The sequence below is a fragment of the Hakea prostrata genome, chromosome 8 (assembly GCF_041222555.1).
Source record: "Hakea prostrata isolate BN-2017 chromosome 8, UWA_Hpros_2, whole genome shotgun sequence".
Taxonomy (NCBI): Eukaryota; Viridiplantae; Streptophyta; class Magnoliopsida; order Proteales; family Proteaceae; genus Hakea; species Hakea prostrata.
The window spans coordinates 8,805,410-8,828,875 of record NC_142607.1 but is presented as its reverse complement, the minus strand read 5'-3'; the positions used below and the strand labels follow the sequence as shown (position 1 = coordinate 8,828,875).

The 23,466-nt window shown below is 37.5% G+C and overlaps 1 protein-coding gene across 1 annotated transcript; it reads left to right on the top strand.

Moving 5' to 3' along the window:
* Positions 1-13,774: 13,774 nt before the first annotated feature.
* On the top strand, positions 13,775-15,715 carry LOC149006690 (expansin-A10). The gene is made up of 4 exons (XM_089165398.1): positions 13,775-13,867; positions 13,992-14,122; positions 14,223-14,535; positions 14,851-15,715. The coding sequence occupies exons 2-4, from the start codon at positions 13,996-13,998 to the stop codon at positions 15,155-15,157; spliced, it is 747 nt and encodes a 248-aa protein (XP_089021524.1). The 5' UTR covers positions 13,775-13,867; positions 13,992-13,995; the 3' UTR covers positions 15,158-15,715.
* The last annotated feature ends 7,751 nt before the right edge of the window (positions 15,716-23,466 follow it).

The following is a 23,466-nucleotide window of genomic DNA, read 5'->3' as shown; positions in this document are numbered from 1 at the left end:
AGTGAAAATGGTGATTAACGGTGCTTTGTTTTATTTTAGTTAATTTACTAAAAAATAAGATCTAGCATTCTTGCCAGAGTAGATATATATTAAAAATCTGAGGATGTGAGTCTTGAAATTTTAGCCCTTCTTCCTTCCAAGACCAGAGTCCTGATCGTCTCCCAAAGGTTATTGACCACAAATTATAGGGACAAGATAAGGGTGACGGGTGTTTTTAAAAAAAAAATGTATTATTATTTTTTACTTTGGGCCCACATAGTTTGTAATTGTAAAGCCATTGGAAGAGCACTTAGGAGAGATGATCCACACTCCCAAGGCCATCTCTTAGATTTTAACCCTTTAAATGTTTTGTTTTTGGATTTTACTATTGTCCTCATATACTTTGATTTTATTACTAATCAAACTTCATTTTTTATGAAATTACTATTGTCCCTTCATTTCTAACGGTATCAAGTGACTGTTAACATTGAATATATAATGTCTATTTTATCTTTCATTAAAATTAAGAAGTAAAAAAGATGACACCACCCTCATTTATAGAAACCATATTGAATGCCAATTATATCCTTAAAAATCTTATATTTTAGAATCGATTTTAGATTTGAAAGTCGTCTCCATTTTAAATGTGATGAAGGCTTAGATCAAGAAAGTTTTTAAATAAATGACCTCTCGAGATCTTGCTTCTTCATCCCGAACTCCATAAAAAAATGTGCATGGTGGTGAAAACGAACCGTTCGCCCTATAAATTTAAGTTCAAATAGTAGGAGCGGTGATCTGGGAGAAAATAAATGAATCAATGTCTGTGTGTTGTAATTCTTGAAATTTACAGAAAAAACCAAAATGACAATGATCTTTGTTGTAGTGTAATACTTGTTAATGAGGGTCCTACTACTACTGTATTAAAAAATATAAATCACATGAATTTTTAAGTTAGGTTTATTTTCAATAGAAGCATTGTCTTGAAACTTTTTTTTTTCATTTTCTTTTGATAATCTAATTTGGGGATTGATGGGACTACATACTTATGGTTATTGAAACTATCGAGCTCAACTTAATTTTTCACAATCACAATTATAGAAGCTTTACAAACAAATTAGTATATAAGATGTTAATTGGTAGGAAATTTTGGAAAACACACAATGGTTAGCATATATTAGGTGATTTTCAATTTCCATCTTTGAATTAAATTTGGTACTATCCTGGTGCAAAGAACCCTGTAGGTGATTGCAATGGGAAAAAATCTCACTCACTGGCCTAAACGACGAGCTAACACTCGAACAGGAGAGCAAGGGATCACCCAACTAATGGATGAGCTCCGAGGAGGGAGGAGAGAGGAGGCAAGAACCCTGCTTTCAGAGAAGTGGTGGTCCGAATCTTCTCTAAACTATGAGAATAACTGAATAAGTCATGCCATAAGGGGGGCATTCTCCACAAGGGAAGGGGCCAATCCCAAAATGTATGGGTGATGGATCGGCCATAGGAGAACTCCGGGATATACACCAGGGCCACTAATGTCGAGCATACGACAATGCTGCCCGTTTTCATTTCGTGGAAGTCCTCCGCAGAGGAAAGGGCTAATTATATGATTGGGAAGTCGGCATGCAGGGGCGGACCTATAGAGGGGCCCCTGGATTTTTAAGAAAATGTAGACTAATTCTGCTATTTTTTTTCTAGTTTTATACATTAATTCCTTTAATTTTTCCAGTTTTTCTCTTCCCACTTTTGTTTAATGTCACTATTTGCCCCCTCTCTCTCTCTCTCTCCTCTCTCTCTCTCCCCCCCCCCCCATATTGAGAACAACTTTTAAAGATACCAACTCCTCAATCCCTATTTATTCTCTCCTCTCTCCTCTCTTCTCTCTTTTTCCTATTTATTCTCTTCACTTTCTTTCTTTCTATTTATTATCTTCCCTTTCTATAGACGTGGGTTAAGAAAATTTTAAAAAAAAAATCTACTCCACAATTAGGTATTCTATATAATTTTTGTTATAAATAATATTGATTATGGATATCCATCACCCCCCAATAGACAATACTTCCAATTGAAGATCTCAACCATCTCAACATACAATCTTGGTGATTCATATTCCCATCTTAATTGAAGATTACAGTGATCTCAACACACAATGTTGGCAGTTAATATTTCCATTCCATGCACCTTCTATCTTGGGCGGCAATTTATCTTTCCATATCAAGAATATCTTATTGTGTGCAAGAATCATATATTGTATTTCCATATCAGAGTAGATGCTCCTTCTACTATAAATATGTAATGCACTCAACTGAATGAATCACTTCTGATTGATCTTGTTCTATTTTTCTTCTTTGTCTCTGATATATTCTCTTTATTTTATAACAATTCTCAATTTATTTATCGTTTTTTCTTTTTTCTCTTTTTTATTATTCTTTTTATTGATTTTATTATCTATGTTTCTTTATTTCTTCAGCAATTTTTGTTATTTGATTTTGTATTGTAACTAAAATGTGTATAGTTAGTAAGGTAACTACCATTGTGCAAGATATAAGGTATATATAGCTTCAAAATTTCTGCATTTTAGTGCAAGGCACATTTCTAGAAAATCCAATGTAATTGCGGATATCCTATGAAGGAAGGCCTTCAACCTTCAAAGCCGGGTTGAATGGCCTATTTCCAGCCCGTGGTTGTTAGAGCTATGCTCGACCACTCTTCAGGTTTCTGAATAAAGTACAATTTACCAAAAAAAAAAAAACTACCATTGTTTTGCATCTGTTACCTAAAATAAAAATTTGTTTGTATCTCCTACTCATGCAGGTCAGATGGTAGTGAATGTGAGTCCATTACCGAGATGCACACTTCTCAAATCACAACTTCTCAAGTCGTGGTTTGTTCATGCCCAAGCCCACCCATCAAATCCTTTCCAATCCAAACTGAAGAGGGAAATGGGAATCTTACCCCAAAAAACAAGAGAGAGATGGGAATATTTCTACAGGAAATTCCATTCGCCTGTTCAACCAGTGAGAACAGAACTTACTATATTTATATCCAAAATGGCTTCATATCTCTTCAGAGATTCAATCTGTTCATGCTGCCACACGCCACAGAGAAGAGCAATGCTAGTTGTTGGATTCTTAAAACATTGCCCCTCGTATAATCTAACAGGGAGCTTCAAATGTGGATTATGTGTTAGGCTTCTGACCCATAAATCACTATTGAGTTCTCATAGGATTGCGAGAATACCGGTCATTGTGTTCTTTCATGTTTTCCATGCAGACTGCTTGGAACAGACAACTGTGAAGATACAAGCTTGATCCTCCTTGTCCTCTCTCTGCGAGGTCAGAGGAAATTGTGGTGGAGCACCTTTTTCTCGATTGAGGAATGGGTTCCAAGGCTCAGGCTTTTCTTTGAGGAAGGATCATCTAGGCCTAGGGATTTTGGGCAGACAAGAGCTTTTGTTGAGGGTGGTTTGTAGTCACCCTCCCGTAACACCACCTTTTGGTTGTTGAATCGAAGCCACCTCAAGATGCACCACCCCTCGAACAGTAGTTCAACTAAGTAGGTTTTTGTTGTCTGGATTCAAGTTCATGGAAACAAGGTTTAAAGTATTGGTTCAAGTATCATATCAGTCAGGTGATTTAAGAGACATAATCTTGTATCAAGTAGTGTATCACTTTGGTCAATGTTTTAGTGCGATCCAATAGAGAGATGTGTCAATATGTATCATATCGAAAGTGAATTATGAGCAATGTAAAACATTTTGGCTAAATTCACTTGAAATATGGTGAATTTCGCCCGTTTCGTTATATGGCAATATGAAATGTTGGTCGAAAAATGAACTTTACCAAAATTGCTGGAAAATTGCCAATTTTTTGGCTAACCAGCAAATGTTGGTAAAAATTGTCGAAACTTTGTCGAGATATCTTGACTTCCGTTCTTAGGTTGTAGATCATCGATGAGTATGTCGAGTTCTTAGATGGTGCTTCAATGTTTGGTTCTTGCATGGACGCTCACCTCGCTTGCTCTTTGGAGTTCTTCAAGCCTTTTAATGTGAGCTATGATCATAGGGCTCTGTTATGGAAGTTCGGTGACTTCCATCTTCAAGAAGAGATGAAAATTCATCAGAACTCAAAATTGCACTTCTACAATAGGTAGAGAGCTCTTAGACATAGAAGACATGATCCAACCAAGGATTAGACTTTGAAGAACAAGACGAGTGTTGTTCATGAGTCGTCTCGTCATCTTCTCTCTTCTGAAAAATAAAAAGCTCTTCTTGTCTTCCATCATCCAAATGAAGAAAATGAGTTTAAGTTTGGAATTTCTAGCCACACACTTGGTAAAACTGTAAAAAAAATGGTGAATAAATAACTTGAGGGTTAAAAAATGACTTGTCATGTTAAGTCTTTGCTGAAATAATGACTTGACCTATAAGAAATGACTCGACATGTTAAGCCTTCACCTTATTATCGATTTTATCAATTTTTTATACTTTTGGACAAAATTTTGCAGATATGTTGGCAAAATCTTGCACTAATTCCCTGGTTTCGACGACCAACGAAAGGCAAAATCTCGTCAAGACTTCGCACCTTGATTATGAGCTACTTTAAACCTCAAACGAAAAAGCAATGATCTTTGTGACTACATGTTACCATCCACTTCGTTTTGATTCACTCTTTTAGCGCTACACAATCTTTTGCCCTGCACTACCATCTCTACATGGCCACCACAAGTAGAACAAAGAATATAGGTTCGCTGGACGGAATGCAGGCAAAGGCCGGCGTGTTGGCCCAGGTGGGTCTTCCATCGAGCACCTTCTTGGTACTGCAATACCTGAGCAAATATCAAGCCTTGAAATTATTTGGCCACCGTGAGGACCAGGTGAATGGAGTTCAAGCCTCAAGGAGCTGTGGTGGTAATTTGTGAATGTTGTTGGGGTTGCAATTGATTAACTCACAAGTGTATTGGGTTCTCGTTGTCAATAAACTCACCTCTTTCTTATCAACCTAGCAAACCTAGCTAGACTATGATCATGTGTTCATGGCTTTCACAATACATGCTAATACACAAGACTATCAACTAGTACTAGTTAGAAGGAAAGAGATGGAATCTATTCACTCCTCACTTGTAATCTTGCACTTAAAGCAAGATTTGAGTTAATACTGAGCCTTTTATTCTATTGTTCATCCTCTAGCTGGGAAGGTAGGTACCTTGGCAAGAAGGATTAACTGGTCACTTTCCACTTCTTGGTTGTTAAATTTGTATAAATCTAATTCCGTGTTATTTTTCTGTCCTTATTCAGGCCTCATTAAGTTGGTTTAACTATTTGGTCAAAAGATTAGGTTAGACTTACTCTTAAAACAAATGCCAAGAAATCATGAATTGAAATATTAAAAAAATATAAGTAATATAAATTTAATGTGGTTCACACACTAATGTGATGTACTACGTCTATTGTAAGAAAAAGAAAAGAATAGAGCCTCTCAACCAATTGCCAGAAATGCATTATACGAATTTTCACCCAAATCCAAAGGCGAAAAATCTCAAAATCCTTCAATGACTTAATAGGTGAACATTCATACATATTTATGACTTTTAATCGAGTAAATAGGTCAATCCATCAAGTCTCTGGTGTATTATAGGGGTTGTGTCCCCTTGCCCCTGCTTTATTGGTCCAAACCCTCTGCTTTTGTCATAGATCTTCAAAATTGCATCATTCAAGTTGTCCATCATGATACGTTGGTGCAATATGAGTACGAAAATTCAGATCATCTACTGTAAAATTTGATTGAATTGTTGGATGTATTGTGCTGCTTATGTGTCAACATCCGACATTGAAGGTACAATGTGGACTGGACGTCGCATTAAGAGATAAATGAAAGTGTCGTGCATTAGCCTAACTACTAAAAGAACTGAGAAAATTTAGTTTTCGTGGTTTGATTTGATTGGACTTGCAGGTGATCTCACAGCCTTTTAAGTTTTAACTACCCATTTCGATCCAACCCATTGATGTCCCCATCAGAACCAAGATAATTAGACGACGGTTAACGGTAGATGTTAATGGAAAATGGTGTCATCTGCTCTAAATCAAGACTTGCATGGCAACTTTGCTTCAATTCCACATCGTCGTCCCTTGGCATCTTTGGATGTCTTTTTCTCTAATATCTTCACGAATTCTTCGGGGACAAGTAAAAGAAGAATCTTTGACATGAAGTTTGAAAGAGACCCTAGAAGATACAACCAACAAACACCATGTGCAAGCTCTGCAATTAGGTGTTGGTTGATTCTTATCTAACCCAGAAAACACACCTAAATGAGTCATAAGAGAAGGATTCTTACTGCAACACACAACTCATATTTCCCTAGAAACTAAAACTAGCCATTCGTTTCTGGGTTCACTCTCTGTCATTGGTATTAGCTCTGTTCCTGCAAAAGACAGGGCAAGGATCCTTCCTGGAAACCCAATTTGGCATCTATTTCAATTCACCTGCTACTCTCTGAAACTAACTGGGCTGTGTTGGACTGTGACAAGAGTAGGTCCCTCGAGACCCATCTCTTGTTTCTCATAGATTTGCCAGAATTCTGAATGAACTCCACTCTGCCACAACGATGGAGACATTACCATTAAAATTGATTCGGATATTTTTGAGATGTAAACTGATGTGGTTCTTTGGCTCCGATCCTTCAGTACTTCACATCATCATTGACAATGCTTGGTTAGCTACTTAGCCACATGGGTTTCATTTCAAACCGGAAAATTCATGCTTTAAAATAAAGATTTTGATACTTCGCCAAGTGTCCAAAGTCATTTCGAGCTTCCTTGTATCAAAATCAAGCTTTTTTTTTTTGTCAATGGATAGACTAATTTCATCATATCCCAATCTCTAAATAGAAAGACAATGCAGTCAAGAGATGTGCAAATCTTATCACCATCGTTGTATTAGACAATAGATGCCAATTCTGGAAGATCGTGGAGGTAGCCTTCCATGGCGGTCCTAATCACTAAAATCTTGTATTGTCTATGTGTTTTTTTCTTTGGTTCTTTAATGTTTTAGCTTCTTTTTCTCTAATTTGCAGAGATATACTTTGGTCGAGCTCTCTAGCTAGGACCTAGCTTCTAGACAGTCCAGCGAGGCCTTCTCAATCGTTGAATGGCAAAATTGGTCGAGCATTTGTTGTTTTCAAATGGTCGAGATTGAATCTCGACCGAAATTTCCCCAACCAACGATCGAGATGGCCTCGCTGGACCGTCCTAGTTTGTTTCTCTTGCTGAATTTTGGGTGCCCAAGCTTCTCTTTTCTCAAGCCCGGCCTCAAAAATGTGTATTGTCTACGTGTTCCACACTATGATAATGGTGGAACCTTCAATTTCTAAGCCTCTCCCCTGTAGCCATGTGATGAGCTGTGGTGGTGGGGTGCCCAGCCCCACTTTAACATGTTCTACTAACTTTTTTAGTATAAAATAAACATCTTCTAGTAGCATTTCAACATCAAAACCTACGGTGGCTTTGTGGATTTGATTTTTCATTAAACTATGAAGTAGATGATGATCTTTGGACTATGAAGGATCAAGGGCTGTTGGAAATTTGATTAAAAGTAAATTTCTTTTGGTACTAAGGTTTGTCTCAAATCAATTTAATCATATTTTGGGTAAATCTTCAGGAAAGTAACTTTATATATAATTTAAATACCAGATAGCTTCGTGTCTAACTCTGAGAGAATTCGAAAGAAAAAAACCATCCATAGATATTCGCGTCGATATTGAATATTTTTCTTCCCATATGGTTCATAAATACTACTTCAGATTTTACTCTTTTGTATCTTTAATTACACTTTTATTTGAAGTGGGATTCCATTTCAACGGCTACATTTAAGGGTAACAAGAGAATTCCAACTGCCTGATTTGCAGGAAAGTTTTTGCCTCCTTTTAAGACTAATGACACTCTTTCATTATTTGCTCCCCATGTGCATCTTTCATTATTTTTTGTCTCTAAGGTAGTTGTCTCTTTATGACTCATGGACCACTTTGTTATCTACAAGGAATACAAATCACAGAGAGAAGGTTAGGGTGGGTTTTGTGGACAAACACTTTAGCTCCCCCAATGGTGGGCTGAGAAAAAAAAACCCTAGAGCTAGGCATGCTAGTTGCCCTTGGATTGAAATCTTTCCCAGCCCTTTCAAGACCCTAAGGGCATCAGGTTCTACTCAATGGTATCAATGCATCTCTACTTCTAGGGCCTATTCTTTCATTGATTGTAAGAAGATTTTGTAGGTGGGTCTGTTCTTGATTGGTACATAAGGCCATCCCTCACTGTTCTTTTATTTGTTGGGTTGTCAAAGTCCCAGCAATTTGGCCATTCTTCTTCCAGTTCTGAATTCTTCTGATACCACATAATGAAACCTTGTAGCTGGACATAATCATTCTCACAAGTCATCACAATATGTGGAGGAGTAAGTTCTGCATTTGCAAGCAAAAATTGTACTTAATGTACTATCAACTATCTATGGGGTACATTACCTTGTTCACCATTCGATCATGCATGACGTATGGTTGTGAAAATGCCAACAAGAAGCAGCTTGATGACCTCCTGTGGGGAAAATGAAAGATCAGAAGAAATGTGGTAAGTGAACTTACACTTACTAATGTACTGCTCTCTTGAACTGTTGGTGGTGCTTTCAAGGTAAATTTTGTTGCAAGGTTGGGAATTAAAGCTATCCTTCCTTTTGAGGTGGACTTCATGGATTCTTGTCTGGATCTTTTCATGAATAAGTGATAGTTACAGTAATGAAAACAATTGATTGTGGTACAGCTCAATCCTTTCATTAAGAGGAAATTTCTCTTAATATAGATATTGTTTCTATCCCCTCTGCTAGTCCTTGTCAATCAACTCCCCAAATTAAGGCTTATCTTGACATCGATAAATTAACAGATCTTCCATTGACATTGAATGCATTTCATACCATCTTTCATTCTGATAAATGAAAAAGGAGATTGGAGGTCATTCTCAATTTTTTCTTGCTCTGTATGAAGCTCATCACTATTGGTTTGATCACAGTTTTTTTTACAGAATTCCAAAACAAAATGGGGTGTCAAAAGAAGAAATCACCTTAAGAGTTGAACTAGATTAATTGTAGTTTTTGGCAGTAAAGCAAGTGATATAATGGAAGCATCATTCTGGATTAAAGTTCTAAGTCCCCCCGTGGGAGTGTCAGTGTCTGCTTTTGGCAATTTGGAGTTACTTGACCTGTATGATTCTCAACTTTCCAAATTTAAAATTTGAAACAACACAATCCAGAATCTTACTGAACTTTACATGAACCATTTAAAATTTGAAACAGAAAATCATCATAGCATCTCAACTTTACAGCATTGTGGGCAGTGCTAATCTGCTTCTGCTCTCCATAAATCAAAGGGGTTCTTACACAACCCAAATCATATGAGCTTCATTAAACAATCATTCTCCAAAAAATAACCCTGAATTTCCTAAATTAAAACAGACATGTCACTAAATTGATTGGGTAGTTATGGTGCTTTTCAGTATTGTTGATTTGTTAGCATTAAAAGCTCTTTTAACTCCTTCTAAGTTTGTTAGGTTAACCACTTAAGGCATTTAAAATTCAGACCCACACAATCTATTGGAAAGATATAGGTTCTCTCTTTTTAAGGCAAAATTTCCATTAATCACGGGCTACTTTTATCTGTTCTATGATCTAACCTTCTGGCCACGACAGCAACCTTTCTTCTGAGGCAAATCAAAGATCTTATTCTCTGCTGACATAATTCAAAATCACAGCTAATTAGAAGTTGATTCTTTCGCTTCACAGCTAAGACCAATCATTCTTGTCCAACGTAGTTTTGAATATTTTCTCGTGTCTTTAATTTACATGAACTATCTGAAGAGGAGGACAAGAATTAGTCATAGTGATAGTGATTTCTTTTAGAAAAGAAAGGTATGCAAATATTTAATTAATCCTTTAACATAATGCATCATCAGTGTAATCTTTTTTTTCACAAGAATTTTATGGGGTTAGATATGTTTTTCTTTTCCCCTTTTTTTAACCCAAAGGGTTGATATGTTCATTAAAAGGAAGAAAAGATAACAGCAGCAGCAATATAACCCTGCAGCAGTAGTTGGAACTTGGACTTCATGGGAGTATCTAACACTGGTGAGATTGTTACTTGTTAGTCAACATTGGAAATCATTTCTTGTTTTTGACTTGTAGCTGAAGAGAATAAAAATCTCATGGCCCTTCCCCCAATAGCAAAAAAGTGAAATGAGACTCCAAGAGGTAATAATAGTAAGAAATGACCCCAGAATATATATCTTATCTTGCTATCATGTCATAAAAAGGAGATGGAAAAGTTTTCCAACTTCTGGAGGTCAAGTTGGTTAATGGCAGTTAAAAGAATTGATTCATGACATATACCCAAAGGATTGATTCCTTATAGAGAATAAAGTAACTGGGAATACTAACACCAGTTTTACACACTTTTTCGGTGACAGTTAAGGTGGTTGGTGCCTTTAAAGGCTACCTGTGTTTGCTGAAGTCAAATTCTCAGGTTGCAAGCAAGCCCAAACTACAGTTTATAAAACTTTAATCTTCAGAAGTTGGAGTATTTAGCATATAATTAGTTCAAAAGCAGAGCTTAAGCCAAGTGGGCAAGCTTTAATACCCACTAATCCTTTTGACAAAAACAAAGATAGATTCCTTCAAAACAAAAAAAAAACTTTCAACCCAATTTTTTTTTTTTACTTTATAATAAAAAACCCTTTTGTGGATAGAGATCAAACAGTTCTGACTCAGAAATTTTTGAAAATTTTAAACTCAAAAATGATTTTATGAGATTGTGGAAAATGGGACAGGTCCATTCATATACTTAACTGGTCCAGGATAATGTCCAATAGTAGCATGCCCCATTTGCTCCCCACAATTTTATCTTGAAGGCAAAAGCAAAGTGGGGACTTCAAAGCTGCTTTCACCCTTTCGGCTGTTGGTTCTTTTGAATTAAGATGTACTGTAACACTCTCCCCTGTAACTAAAACAAGAACTCTTAAACTTCTCTGGTTCAAAATTAAAGCCCAAATCTTACAAGTCTACAGCAGCCACTATGATGTCACTGTTCACTTTATTCTTGTCATCTCACTTTCAATCTATTACCATTTCAAATCTCTGTTACCATCCTATATCTTTTTTTCCTTTTTTCGAGTAGTGGGAAAATAGCCCAGAAACAATTAATCTTATTGCATTTCTGTTTTCTTCATAGACTTCTGGTTCTTTCAATTAATATAATTTGGAAGGATCTGAAATGGAAACCTTTCTTTCTTTTAATTGCTTTTCTGGGGGTGGCTGTGAAAGACCACAAGAGATTATAGAACTGATAGAAGTGACTGTGGATTAATCAAATGGAAGGGCAAATCTGAGAAAAAACAGAGGATGACAAATGGGTTTTGAATAGAGAAGAAGCAGCCAAAAATGCATGTGCTCTTGCTACGTGCGACTTGCTAAAATACCGGATTTCGCTTTCAAAGAGCTTTCAATGTCTAAATTCATGGCACATACGCTTTCTATTCCACTACTCCGTTACTGGTTCTTAGTATTCTTACTTTTCCACTTATTTGTACTTCGAATTTAGTCTTTGTTTTCTTTCTTCTTTTTTTTATCACAACAAGACCACCAAGCCCTTAAAAAATTGATTTTTCCTTTATTGAGAGTTGAGATGATGAGAATATCATCACTTTGCCTTTTTGCTCTTTCTACCATTTTTTTTAGTAGTCAAAGCAAGAGGCACTCTTCCACCTTTGCCATTACTTCTTTTCTATAATGGTTGGAGAGAGAATTTAGATGTTTCAAGTAGAGACTATTAAGTTATATTAGGAGCAAATAGGAAGGAAACCCTGAAGAGGGTAAAAGCTGATTAGCAACGAGCAAAAAAGTTTCCAGATTTTCTTGGGTTTTGGAAGTGATGAATTGGAGAAATTGCAGGGGAGGAAACACATATTCGGGGAAAATGGAAGATTTCATTTCTTAATTGTGATCTGCTAGTATGAATAATTGGGTTGACTAATACATTGATCAATGGATTCGTGTCCTGGACCTCAAAAGTCATTGCTGAACAAGTCGTTATTAAGAAAAAATATAATGACTTTCTTATATGGATCTTGGAATTCACTCTTCTTTTTGTCAATGGTGGTTGTTATTCCATCATGATTGAAGCATATTTAAAAGGAATATAATCTATTTAGGAAGAAAAAATAGTGCATTAAACTATAAGACAAAAATGCTGGTTAAAGAAGAAGAAAAGGTCAAATGAGCAAGCACAGAAGAAATCAGCAGAGTTTACCAAAAAAAAAAAAAAGAATCTGCAGAAAATCAGCAGGATTAATGGGAATCATAATTAGATTTTAAATCAGAACCAATAGATTATGATGGAACAATTTTATTATTTTCTCAAGTTGCCCTCAAAGTTTTGTTATTCCAAAACTCAAACCAGTCTCCATTGTGTGGCGACTTTCCTGTTATTTGTTTCTTGTGTTGTTTTACATTTTTAGAACAGAAGCAGCCAAAATCATGCATGTGTAATCCTGTTTGTTTCTTATGTTCCTCTTCCCCTATTTTTCAAAACGAAGAGGCATTTTGTCACTGTTTGAACCCACTTTCACACCCTCCAAAAAAAATGCTTCTTTTGAAAAGACAAAACGGCATTCTTCTCTTTCTTATATCAAAACATAACCTCCTATTTTGAAAGCCTAAAAATTCAAAAAATAAATTTCGTATTTCATTGGTTTTTTGGGTTACAAAAACGTTTTTTTGTTTTTGTTTTCATGTGTAACCATGCATGATTTCAACACTAGAAACAATGAAAAACAATAAAAATGTGTACAAAAAGGAAAAACTATTTTTCACCTAAAAACAGGAAATGAAACGGAATCGTGGCCATACAACTCTTTATGTATCTTTTGGAGGGTTCTTGCTGTCATCTCCAAATATAGCCCATGCGTAAAAATTGAATATATGACACCAATAGGATGCAAGATGATGAAGTGTCATACATGAACAGAAAAAGATAGAAATCAAAAGAGTTCTAGTCTACAATATACGCCAACAGTATGGCCAAACCGTCTAGTTTTGTTCAAATGCAGGCAAGGCTGGTCAGTCACAAGTTCATCAGCCCCACGTGGTGTTAAAGGATCTGAATTCTGCAACTAAACAAACAACATTAATTGAAAAGAGAAATCAGAAATGTTTGATTCAATTTCACATTTTATAGTCTCCAAGCTCACCTTTACAGTGGAAAGGAAAGTCATAAGGTGCTGCTCTGCTGTTATCTTGACAGTAGTAGATTGCAAGTTCAGTGCATCTATAAGAGATGGCTAGAGTAGAAAATTTTGAAGGATAAGAGACGGCAGCAAAGGAGAAAGGGTATTTGCGGCAAAAGGTAGTTGCTTTGTGTAGACAGTGTAGTTGCATGTCATGTGGGCATGACACATGAAAAAGAAGACAATTTTAGTCTCAGAGGCAGAGCAGAAGAATAAAACTAAACCATTCACATCTCCCAGTAGCCACTCCTTTTCCCTTGAATACGAACTAGAAACAGCCTTACCCCACCTGGGATTTTGTTGATTTCCTCTGATCAAACTATTGAAACGCTTCAAAACCACGCGGCTTTGGGGGATACTCAACCTCACTTGTCTTCTTTTCACTATTTCAAAAATAATCTACACTTAGCGGTTTATGGTCCCAACACCTCGAAAGTGTCAGTTGCAAATGTTGGTTGAAGGTCACACTCTCCCTTGAACATCTATCTATTTATACCCACTCTCCCCTTCCTTAATTTGCCTCACACACCCAACCCTCATCGAGTTCTTCTCTTGTCTTTCCTCACCTTCCTTGTTTGTGTAATATTCTCTCTTCTCTCTCTCTCTCTCTTATCTTTTCCTTATACTTCTCTTTTCACTTGTTTTGGGTTTCTTAAATTTGATTCTGAAACCTGCTGAAGAAAAAACTGCTCTTAATTTGCAGGAAAATGGCTTCTTTGGGGCTTCTCTTGGTGGGTCTCTTCTCACTACTGTCAACTGCTAATGGGTATGGAGGAGGTTGGACTAATGCTCATGCCACCTTCTATGGAGGGGGTGATGCTTCTGGGACAATGGGTATGTAGCATACTCATCATGCATGAGATAATCTATGAATCCGAGGAGCATATTAGATATTTGACATTGTTATCCCTTTTCTTTGGCTTGTTTTACATAGGTGGGGCTTGTGGCTATGGAAACCTCTACAGCCAGGGGTATGGAACTAACACTGCAGCTTTGAGCACTGCCCTCTTCAACAATGGCTTGAGCTGTGGAGCTTGTTTTGAGGTCAGATGTGTGAATGATGGAAAATGGTGTCTCCCTGGCTCCATTATGGTCACAGCCACTAACTTCTGCCCACCAAACAATGCCCTTCCAAACAATAATGGTGGTTGGTGCAACCCTCCCCTGCAACACTTTGATCTCTCTCAACCTGTCTTCCAACGCATTGCTCAATACAGAGCTGGAATTGTACCAGTGGCATACAGAAGGTATGCTCTTCTTCTTTTGGTCCCTCTGCTATCAGCAGCTTTTTATTGATTTTGCAAATCTCACTGCCATCATTACTTCTTGTAAAAAGAGGAACCAGGGAAGATATAGCCAGAACCCTGCAGTGCTCATCTGGGCTTCAACATAAATTTCATTACTTCCCCTCTTCTAACCTCTGTAACAGAGATTCACCTTCCCCCACCTTTTCTCATGAATTCCAGCTTTGTCATATGTCAATTTCTTTGTTACCTCATTCTTGGGTTGTGAATTTCAGTCGAGGTTCTGATGGTTGCTTTCTTTTTAAATCATCTATGTAGGGTGGCATGCAGAAAGAGGGGAGGTATCAGGTTCACAGTCAATGGCCACTCTTACTTCAACCTGGTTCTAATCACCAACGTTGGAGGTGCTGGTGATGTTCATGCTGTTTCCATCAAAGGATCAAGAACTGGGTGGCAAACAATGTCAAGGAACTGGGGTCAGAACTGGCAGAGCAACAGCTACCTTAATGGGCAGAGCCTTTCCTTCAAGGTCACCACCAGCGATGGAAGAACTGTAGTCTCTTACAATGTTGCCCCTGCTGGTTGGTCCTTTGGCCAGACCTTCAGTGGTAGACAATTCCGCTAGAGGGCCACCCAATCCCCCTTCCAAATCCCAAAATTTAGATTGGTGATAGCTATTAGATAGGGGTATATTTGTAATTCTACAGCATATAGTGATTGATGCTAGCTAGCTAGCCTTGGGTCAGTATGGGTTCAACATGAGAAGGGCTAATTTTAAATAGCCTTGATCATCTGAACCTGATTGATTATTGGGTTTCTATTTTTATATATTCATGGGGTTTTTGAGACCCATGTAACTGATGGTGTGAGAGACAGTGAGAGAGCATTCACAGAAGAGAAAGAGTGCTCTCTACTTACTGTGTCCAGAGCCACAGACATGGCTCAGTGGGCTGAGGTGAATTTTTATCACCCGCCGCTAAGTATTGCATAAGTTGTTCTCTTGTTTTTTCCCCCAGCTTTTGGGATTATCTTCGATCTTTCACAAAGAGAAAGATCACTGTAATGGTGTAAGCAGCTTTTGCTGAACATGTCATTTGGGTTTGTATTGGAGTTGTTATTCTGAAAAGATTGTAAATGTAAATCTCCATTTCTAAGTTTAATTAATGAAATTGGGATTATATCTCATGGTATCCATCAATTTAAAGCCCCTGTTGCTGTTCAAATCCGGTTTAATGTGTCTACCGCCATGAATTAATGGTTCCACCACACCCATCAAATTAGATATATTGACCATTTTCATCTTGTAAAAGGAATAAACTATGGAAAGAGAAAGTAGGAATCACAAGCGTTCCATTTGGGAAATGAAAATATTGGTGATTGATCATATGATAAGGAATCAGTTCTTCACACTAAGCAATGTGGCTATGTATGGAAATTAGGACATCAAAATGGTGTAAGTATCAATTACTTTGTACAATAGAGAATATCAAAATTTTGAATTTTTTTTTTTAAAGGTGAGAAAGAGCTCAAATTTTTTTTTTTTTTTTTTTTTTTTTTTTACAAATGCGCTTTTTATATATAAGGATAGGGATATTACATATGCCACCGGTAGGAGTTGAACCCATGACCTCTCCACTGAGAAGTCAGATTCCTAACCATCCTATTACTGCTCCATTGGCAAGTTCAAGGTTTTTTTCACACGTCAAGATCTGGTGATACGTATCAGTTTTTTACCACGTCATTTATCTTTTTTTATAGTGTGTTTCTGTAAATTTTTTTTTTTTTTTTTAGCCTCTTTGAATGGAGATTTGTTTGCTTATCAAAAATATAAATCAGTTTTGCATCTTGTTGGCATTGATATCCAACCAAGCCATATATGTTGCATGACACAAATTAGGAGAGAAAAAAATCTAAAAATTCTATCTACGGGCCAAGGGAAAGTCTCAGGTAGACAGTTTCTATGGGGCGTAGGCCTCCCAAAAGGTAACGGAGGCATGCAAAGGTTTCCTCAGGCGGGCCAGAGATTGGCCCTTGAGTGCAAAGGCGGCTCAGAATCGAATAGGGTTGAGGCGGGGGCAGATATCGATCTCACTAACCTTGATTGGAATCAACGCCCCTTGCCGGTGGTACTGGTTTCGTGGGACGACCAAGCAACTCAGCAACAAAAGAAAGCACAGCCCTTCTCCCCTAAACCCTCAACTCATTAGGGTGTGAGCGCGATCAACTATCTTTCCACTCGGAGACCCACTTTTGCATTAAATCCTGAGCCAGGGTGGAAGCACCACCAACTATATGAGTTGCCCGAGCACCAGAATCAGTAGTTTGCATGGTTGTCTGTCTTTCATACTCTCCGAAGGGCTCTTTCGCCACCAAGAAGTAGTTGGACACTCCTTGCTCTTTCTCCGGAAGCTAATCCACCCCAATATAACCTGTCTGGCCTTTCACAAATCTTGCCTTTCTACCTTCCCGTTCCTTTCAGCGACAATTTCCTTACTAAGAAGTATGGATTTAATCCCTCTACCAACTCTGCATTGACAATAACATATTATGTCACCTTTGTGGACGGTATATTAATTATATTAAAGCTTCCCTTAAAGGGATAGTCAAAGTGCACTCAAACTGGCCCAAACGAACCTCAAATTTCAAAAAATTTATACATAATATGTTCAGTACTAACATTATGTATGATACATATTTATGTTCGGTGAACTAAAATCATTTTCAAGATTAATCCCAAAGTTTACACAATGGAACTACTAAAAACAATAAAAGTCTAAGAATACAATAAAAGTATATCAATATATAGAATTTTACATGTGAAATTGAAAATAAATGTTATATTTTATTGGTTTCTTTGCATCAATTGAAAGAAATGCTTATTTCAAAAATTAATATAAGAGAAAGTCTTGTACTGTGTCTGGAAATATGATGTACTTAACGCTCAAAATATGAGTTAAATCATAAAAACAATGTGACCCACCGAAATTAACCTCCGTTGAACAGTTGGCTCCTCCTCCTATTGGAAAATTTTGCTTAATAACAATTCTCTTCACTTTGCCAGAGTCCCCTCAAGCTTCAGTCATGCACATTAAATGGAAAGAATTGTCCTGCAAAATTTTGACCGACAAATCCAAAAATTTCGATTAAAATTTGAAATCTCGACCATTAATATAATAACGGATATTAATGGGAGGAAAATAATAGTAGGTAGAACATGGATCAATGGCACCTAAGGATTGAGTACGAGGAGGGTTTAGATGGGAATAATATAGTCATTATACTATAATGAGGGTAATATGGTCATTTGAATCATCATTTAACAAAATCTTGAATGTAACGTTAGAAGTGTACGACTGAGAATGCTATCTGCGAATTAGATTTTTTTTTTTTTTTTTTTTTTGATAGATGCGATTTAGAATACTAAAGAATGTAACTCAGAATTTAAGCCTCCATTAAAAAGTGTAATCAATTAAAAAACTTGAGAATCTAACCAGATTTTTTTTTTTTTTTTTAATTGGTAGGATGAATGGATGATGCTTTAGATAATTAGATATCTATTTTATTATTTTACGTGGAAGTGTGGAAGCACCTCTCATGTCTCCAAAGAATACCACTATTTTGGAATTCTAAGCTGTAGGTGTCAATAAACAGTTGAAGACTCAATTCCATCATCAAGACGATATATGCCACGCAACAGTGATTAGGGTATACATACTGATCTGCCCAGACATGTTCTAAAGAGAAAGAAATGCTTTGATGCAATGACATGACATCCCCATTCCTTTTTGGGCTTTCAAAAAATAATGGTTCTCCCTTGGTTGGATGCTATGTAGTTGCAGAGCTAAACAAGTTCACTCATTCTTGCAACCGTAAGTTGTTAAGAGCTATTAAAAACCAGAACAAGGAAAGTGACAGTGGAGAAGAACAGAGAAACATTGAATTGGAAATTTATGACAAACCCAACAACAACACAAGAGAATCCTGTATCTATAATTTATATCTACTTTGACAAGTGACAAGTTTCAAGCTTAAAAGCTTGACACAGCTGCCACACCCACCTTTACTAAGTATTAAAGATGGAACCAGAGTAAATGACAGTAAAGGAAATATAGGTCTCACGGTTTTTTTTTTTCAGGTCAGTCATTTAATAGGGGGTTGGACGTGGTCGGTTGGACAATTTTACAAACACTTACACTGCAACATCAAAGATGGATCTCTTTCATTGTTTAGTTGCAGCTGTTCTAACTACCAACATGACTCATTGTGGCCCTCTCCAGTCTCCACCCAACAAGGAAATTCATTCTCCTCATGGTTTTCCTTTTTCACACAATGGTGTCGGCAGATCATGGTTAGAACTTAGAACTGGTGGATTGACAAAATTTTGATCTCGTTGGTCCAAAAACAGCTCACCTGAAGCGAAATTGATACACTGGACAATGAAATCTAAGTGGGCTTCCCTGTATGAAACGTCCACAAATCATTGTCAAGTCCAATCTTGAATCCTCCTCTGTGACAGACTCACATGGGTGATGCAATTGGGATTTGACGGCACGCAATGGCCAGCAAGCCATGTGATGCGCAGCGATGACCGCCTGACCCGCAGAGCATTGCAGGAAAAAAAACCACTCTGACTCGATTGGGTCCATGCCATGCCTTGCCATGCCATGCTCAATCTCAATACGGAACGGAACCTACAGCAACTTCACATACCTCTCCAGTTTAGACCTGAAAGCAGCATTGTGGGTAGAAGTGGATACATTAATTTCTGGTGTTCTCACCGACACCCAACACATGCTGAATGCCTTGGATGATCATCATGGTGCAGGTGGACCTGCATTTGTTCCAACTTCCAACCAATGAGAGGAACTATTCACAACACACGTCAATACTATCCAGGTTCCAAGAAACAAGGATTTAAATTTGTAGGGTTTTTTTGGTAAAAAAAAAATTCAAACTAGTAAAAATAGTAAATTCAAAAAAGTCTTGGATTCAAACCTTCGTCCTTCTGCTATTCTTTACGTATGTCCTCACACTTCAATTAACTCTATTTTTATTATCTAAAAAGAATTTAATTCTATTTATCATCATTTTTATGACTGAGGTCTATAAGTTGTCGATGCATACTCCTATTCTTAGTAATTGTAACTCTTTAATTTGAATCAGATAAGTCCTTAGTATTAGTGGCATTCAAAAGCCTTTATTGAATTTAACTATACTCATTGTTTTTTTTTTCTGTTTTGGGTTAGAGAGTAACCATACCACCTTCAACAATTTTGCATTAAAAAAATGACCATATAACCTTCAACAATTTTCTCATAGCCAATCATATACCAAAGTTACACCTGAACAAACACTCTTATACAATCACTATTTACTTTTATCTTCCATAATCTTTTTTAAACTATTTTACACTCTTTCCAAGAAAAACTTTTAAAGAGTAGTTAAACACAAATATGAATTTTTATTCACGACAACGGTTGTAGCCTGCAGCCAATGGTGAAGCTTTCGCCATGCGTCCATAACAAAAAGAGGGGAAAATGCATAACTATGAATGTAAATACAATTTTCTTTTTCAACATTCAAAAGTTTGTTATTTTAGAAATTTACAAAATGAAATCCCTAGAAATTTGTACCCTAGAACCTCTAATCAACAATATTCATCTCATATTCACCTATGATCTCAATGTTGTGAAGCGGTCACTAGTTGCGGCTGTTGGATGCACTTCCTTCCATAATCGACTTGAAGTTTACTTCATCTGCAGTTGTCCAAGCTTTTTCGTGGCTGAAACACTTTCTTGCTTCTTCTCACTAGTGTTTTCTAATTCTTCCTTGTGCTAAGCTAAATAGTTGCGTCTAGACTCTCCCCCTATATCTTTAGAGATGAGCTCCCAGTTTTGAGCAGAAGAAGATAGTGGATAGAGGATCAGAGAAAGACATCCTTGCTTTCGAATTGCCGGCTTAGGCATTGGAACGGAATTTGGAGCCTGGAGAGCTACTTTGGAGTAATCGACATTGATATGAACCACCTTGTTGTTCTTCAGGGAGGGCGTTAAAACAAGGGTTGGAGAGGGAATTAAAAACTGAAGGATTTTCGTTCATTTTTCTTCTTCTTTTCTATTCATCTTCTATTCCACAAAAGCCTTTTCTTCCACGACTATAAAGAGGGATTTATTTAAAAAGCCACCGAAACAAGGAGAAGCCCAATTTTTCCCTTTTAAGTTCACTTCGATCTTCAACATCATCCTTAAGAAGTTCAGATCATCATGGAGGAATATTTCCAGAATGGCATGTAAACGATTTCGGCCTATTAGCTTATTCAATATGACCTATAATATCATTTCAAAAGTATTGGTGAACATATTGAAGCAGATATTGTCCCATTTAATCTCCTTTCAACAAAATGGGTTCATCAAAAGTCGCCACATTGAGGACAACGTCCTAATTGCACATGAATTGATGCACAAAAGTCGTTCACATAAGAAAAGGAAAAAAGGAATAATGGCAATAACATTGGGTATGAATAAAGCTTATGATCAACTGGAATGGAACTTCATTGAAACCACCCTCAAGCATTATGGTTTCCCTACTCAATGGATTGGCTGGGTGATGCATTTCATCACTTCTACCCAACTTGTTGTACTTGTCAATGGGTCACCCGTATAGCCCTTTTTCACCATCTAGAGGCCTCCACCAAGGGGACCCACTCTATTCTTATCTATTTGTGCCCAGTGCCGAGGTTCTCACTCACACATTGAAGTCGCCATGCAAAAGAAAAAAGTCCGAGGAATTCAATTTTCATGTGGAGGTGAACATATCTCACATCTCGCGTTTGCAGATGACTTAATTTTGTTTGGGCAGATAACCAATGCTAAAGCAAGAAGATTCTACCGCATTATCGATGAGTATTGTTCATTTTCAGGACAACAACTAAATCTACAAAAAATTGAAGCACACTATAGCCCAAGTACATCATCCAGCATCAAACGCTCTCTCTCCACACATTTTCACATCACACCCACTATGGATCTAGACATTTACCTCGGGATTCCCCTTTTTCCTAGAAAGCTCAAAAGGAAACATTGTGAATCTCTTCTAAAGTGAGTCAATCACAGACTACAACACTGGCGCACCCGACTCCTCTCATTTGCAAGTAAAAAATTCATAATCCAATCAACTATGTAGACTATGCCATCTCATTTTATGTCTTGTTTCCAACTACCATCATCAATCACCACATCATTGGACAAGCTTACACGAGCTTTCTTCTGATCTAATGGGAACCTCAGTCATGTTCATACCATCTCTTGGGATGACATTTGTCGACCTACTAGAGATGGAGGGCTCAACCTTAGAAAAACAGCAACATTTAACCTCGCTCTTTTGGCTCGGAAGGCATGCGAACTACTCAATCTTCATTACTCTCTTTGGGTCTTCTAATGAAGCATAACTATTTCAAACATTGCACATTTCTTGAGGCTAAGGTGAACAACATAGACTCTTGGGGATGGAAGTCATTGATTCGGGCCCATGAGCTCCTTTAGTAGTTTCTTTCTTCAGATAGGTAATGGACATCAGGCTAGCCCTTGGCATCTTAATTGAGTACCGGACCAACCACTAGATCTTGGTTGCTTTCACGTAGTCTCGTCAGCCTTAAAGGTCTCAGCTTTTATCAATTCACAGTTAACTTCTTGGAACAAGAAAAAAGTGAACGCATGGTGGCTAGCCTAGATTGCAAAGAAAATTCTCAGCATACCTATTCCCATACACCCAATAGCAAATCGTCTCATCTGGAAACACACATCCGCATGTACATTCACTGTTACCTTTGCTTATAGATTGGCAACTAACTCCCCTGGGGTTCCTTCTGGTCTAACCACCTTTAATTGGCTCAAACTTTGGCATCCTCTTCCACCGAGACTCTTAGTATTTTTGTGGAAAGCTATACATGAGAAACTTCCCCTAACAACTTGTTAATTGAGCACGGCTGCAAGGTCCCTTCAGTGTGCATCGCCTATGGTCACCCTATCTCTTCGACACATCATATCTGTACTTTTTCCCTTTCACCCATTTGTTAAACAACCTATACCTTCATCTATGGGATTCTTCACAACCCTTCGCCCCACAACTCAAACTCCTGGTCTCCCAAGTCTCCTTACCCATACCCAACCACCCTCAACTCTTCCATACTCTAATAGTTCTTTGGGCCTTTTGGTGTTCCTACACTTCCACAATTCATTCCTCCCAACAACCTCAAATGTGTGAGGCCCAACAACATTTGCATCGAGCAATCATAGAGTTCTCACCTCCAGCTCGTATCACATCACATGCTAGGCCACCCACGCTTATTTGATGGGAACCCCCTATCACCCTAACATCAAACTCAATGTGGATGCCTCTTTCTCAAATCCACACCTCTCAGGAATTGGTGGAGTTGCTCGAGATCATAATGTTCAAGTGATTTTTGCATTCGGGCAAAGCATAGGATACCAAGAGTCCTTGGTGGCCAAAGCACAAGCCATCCGAAAAGGCCTTTCATTAGCCCTCGATCACCACATTTCTCACATTACAGTGGAAAGTGATAATCAGACTCTTGTGTTCTCTCTCACCCACCCGACAACTCACCCCAACTAGAAGATATCTCATCTTGTCACTAATATTCTCCAATTGGCTCATTCCCTCACTGAAATTTTCTCATGTGCATAGAAAAGCTAATTTTGCAGCAAACATACTTGCCTATAGGATTTTGCGTTTCTAACTCTCTTTGTTGTAAACTTTTGTTTTAGCTCAATAATATATTTATGCTTTTCAACCAAGGTTTAAAGTATCGTATCGGTCAGGTGATTTTAAAAGACTATCATTCTGTATCGAGTATTATATCGCTCTGACTAATGTATTTTAATGTAATTCCATGAAGAGACATATCGAGATATATCA

Coding starts and splice junctions, on each gene's coding strand:
- LOC149006690 (XM_089165398.1), top strand. CDS start 13,996: ATGGCTTCTTTGGGGCTTCTCTTGGTGGGTCTCTTCTCACTACTGTCA. Junction 14,123..14,222: donor TGATGCTTCTGGGACAATGG/GTATGTAGCATA, acceptor TGTTTTACATAG/GTGGGGCTTGTGGCTATGGA. Junction 14,536..14,850: donor GTACCAGTGGCATACAGAAG/GTATGCTCTTCT, acceptor TCATCTATGTAG/GGTGGCATGCAGAAAGAGGG.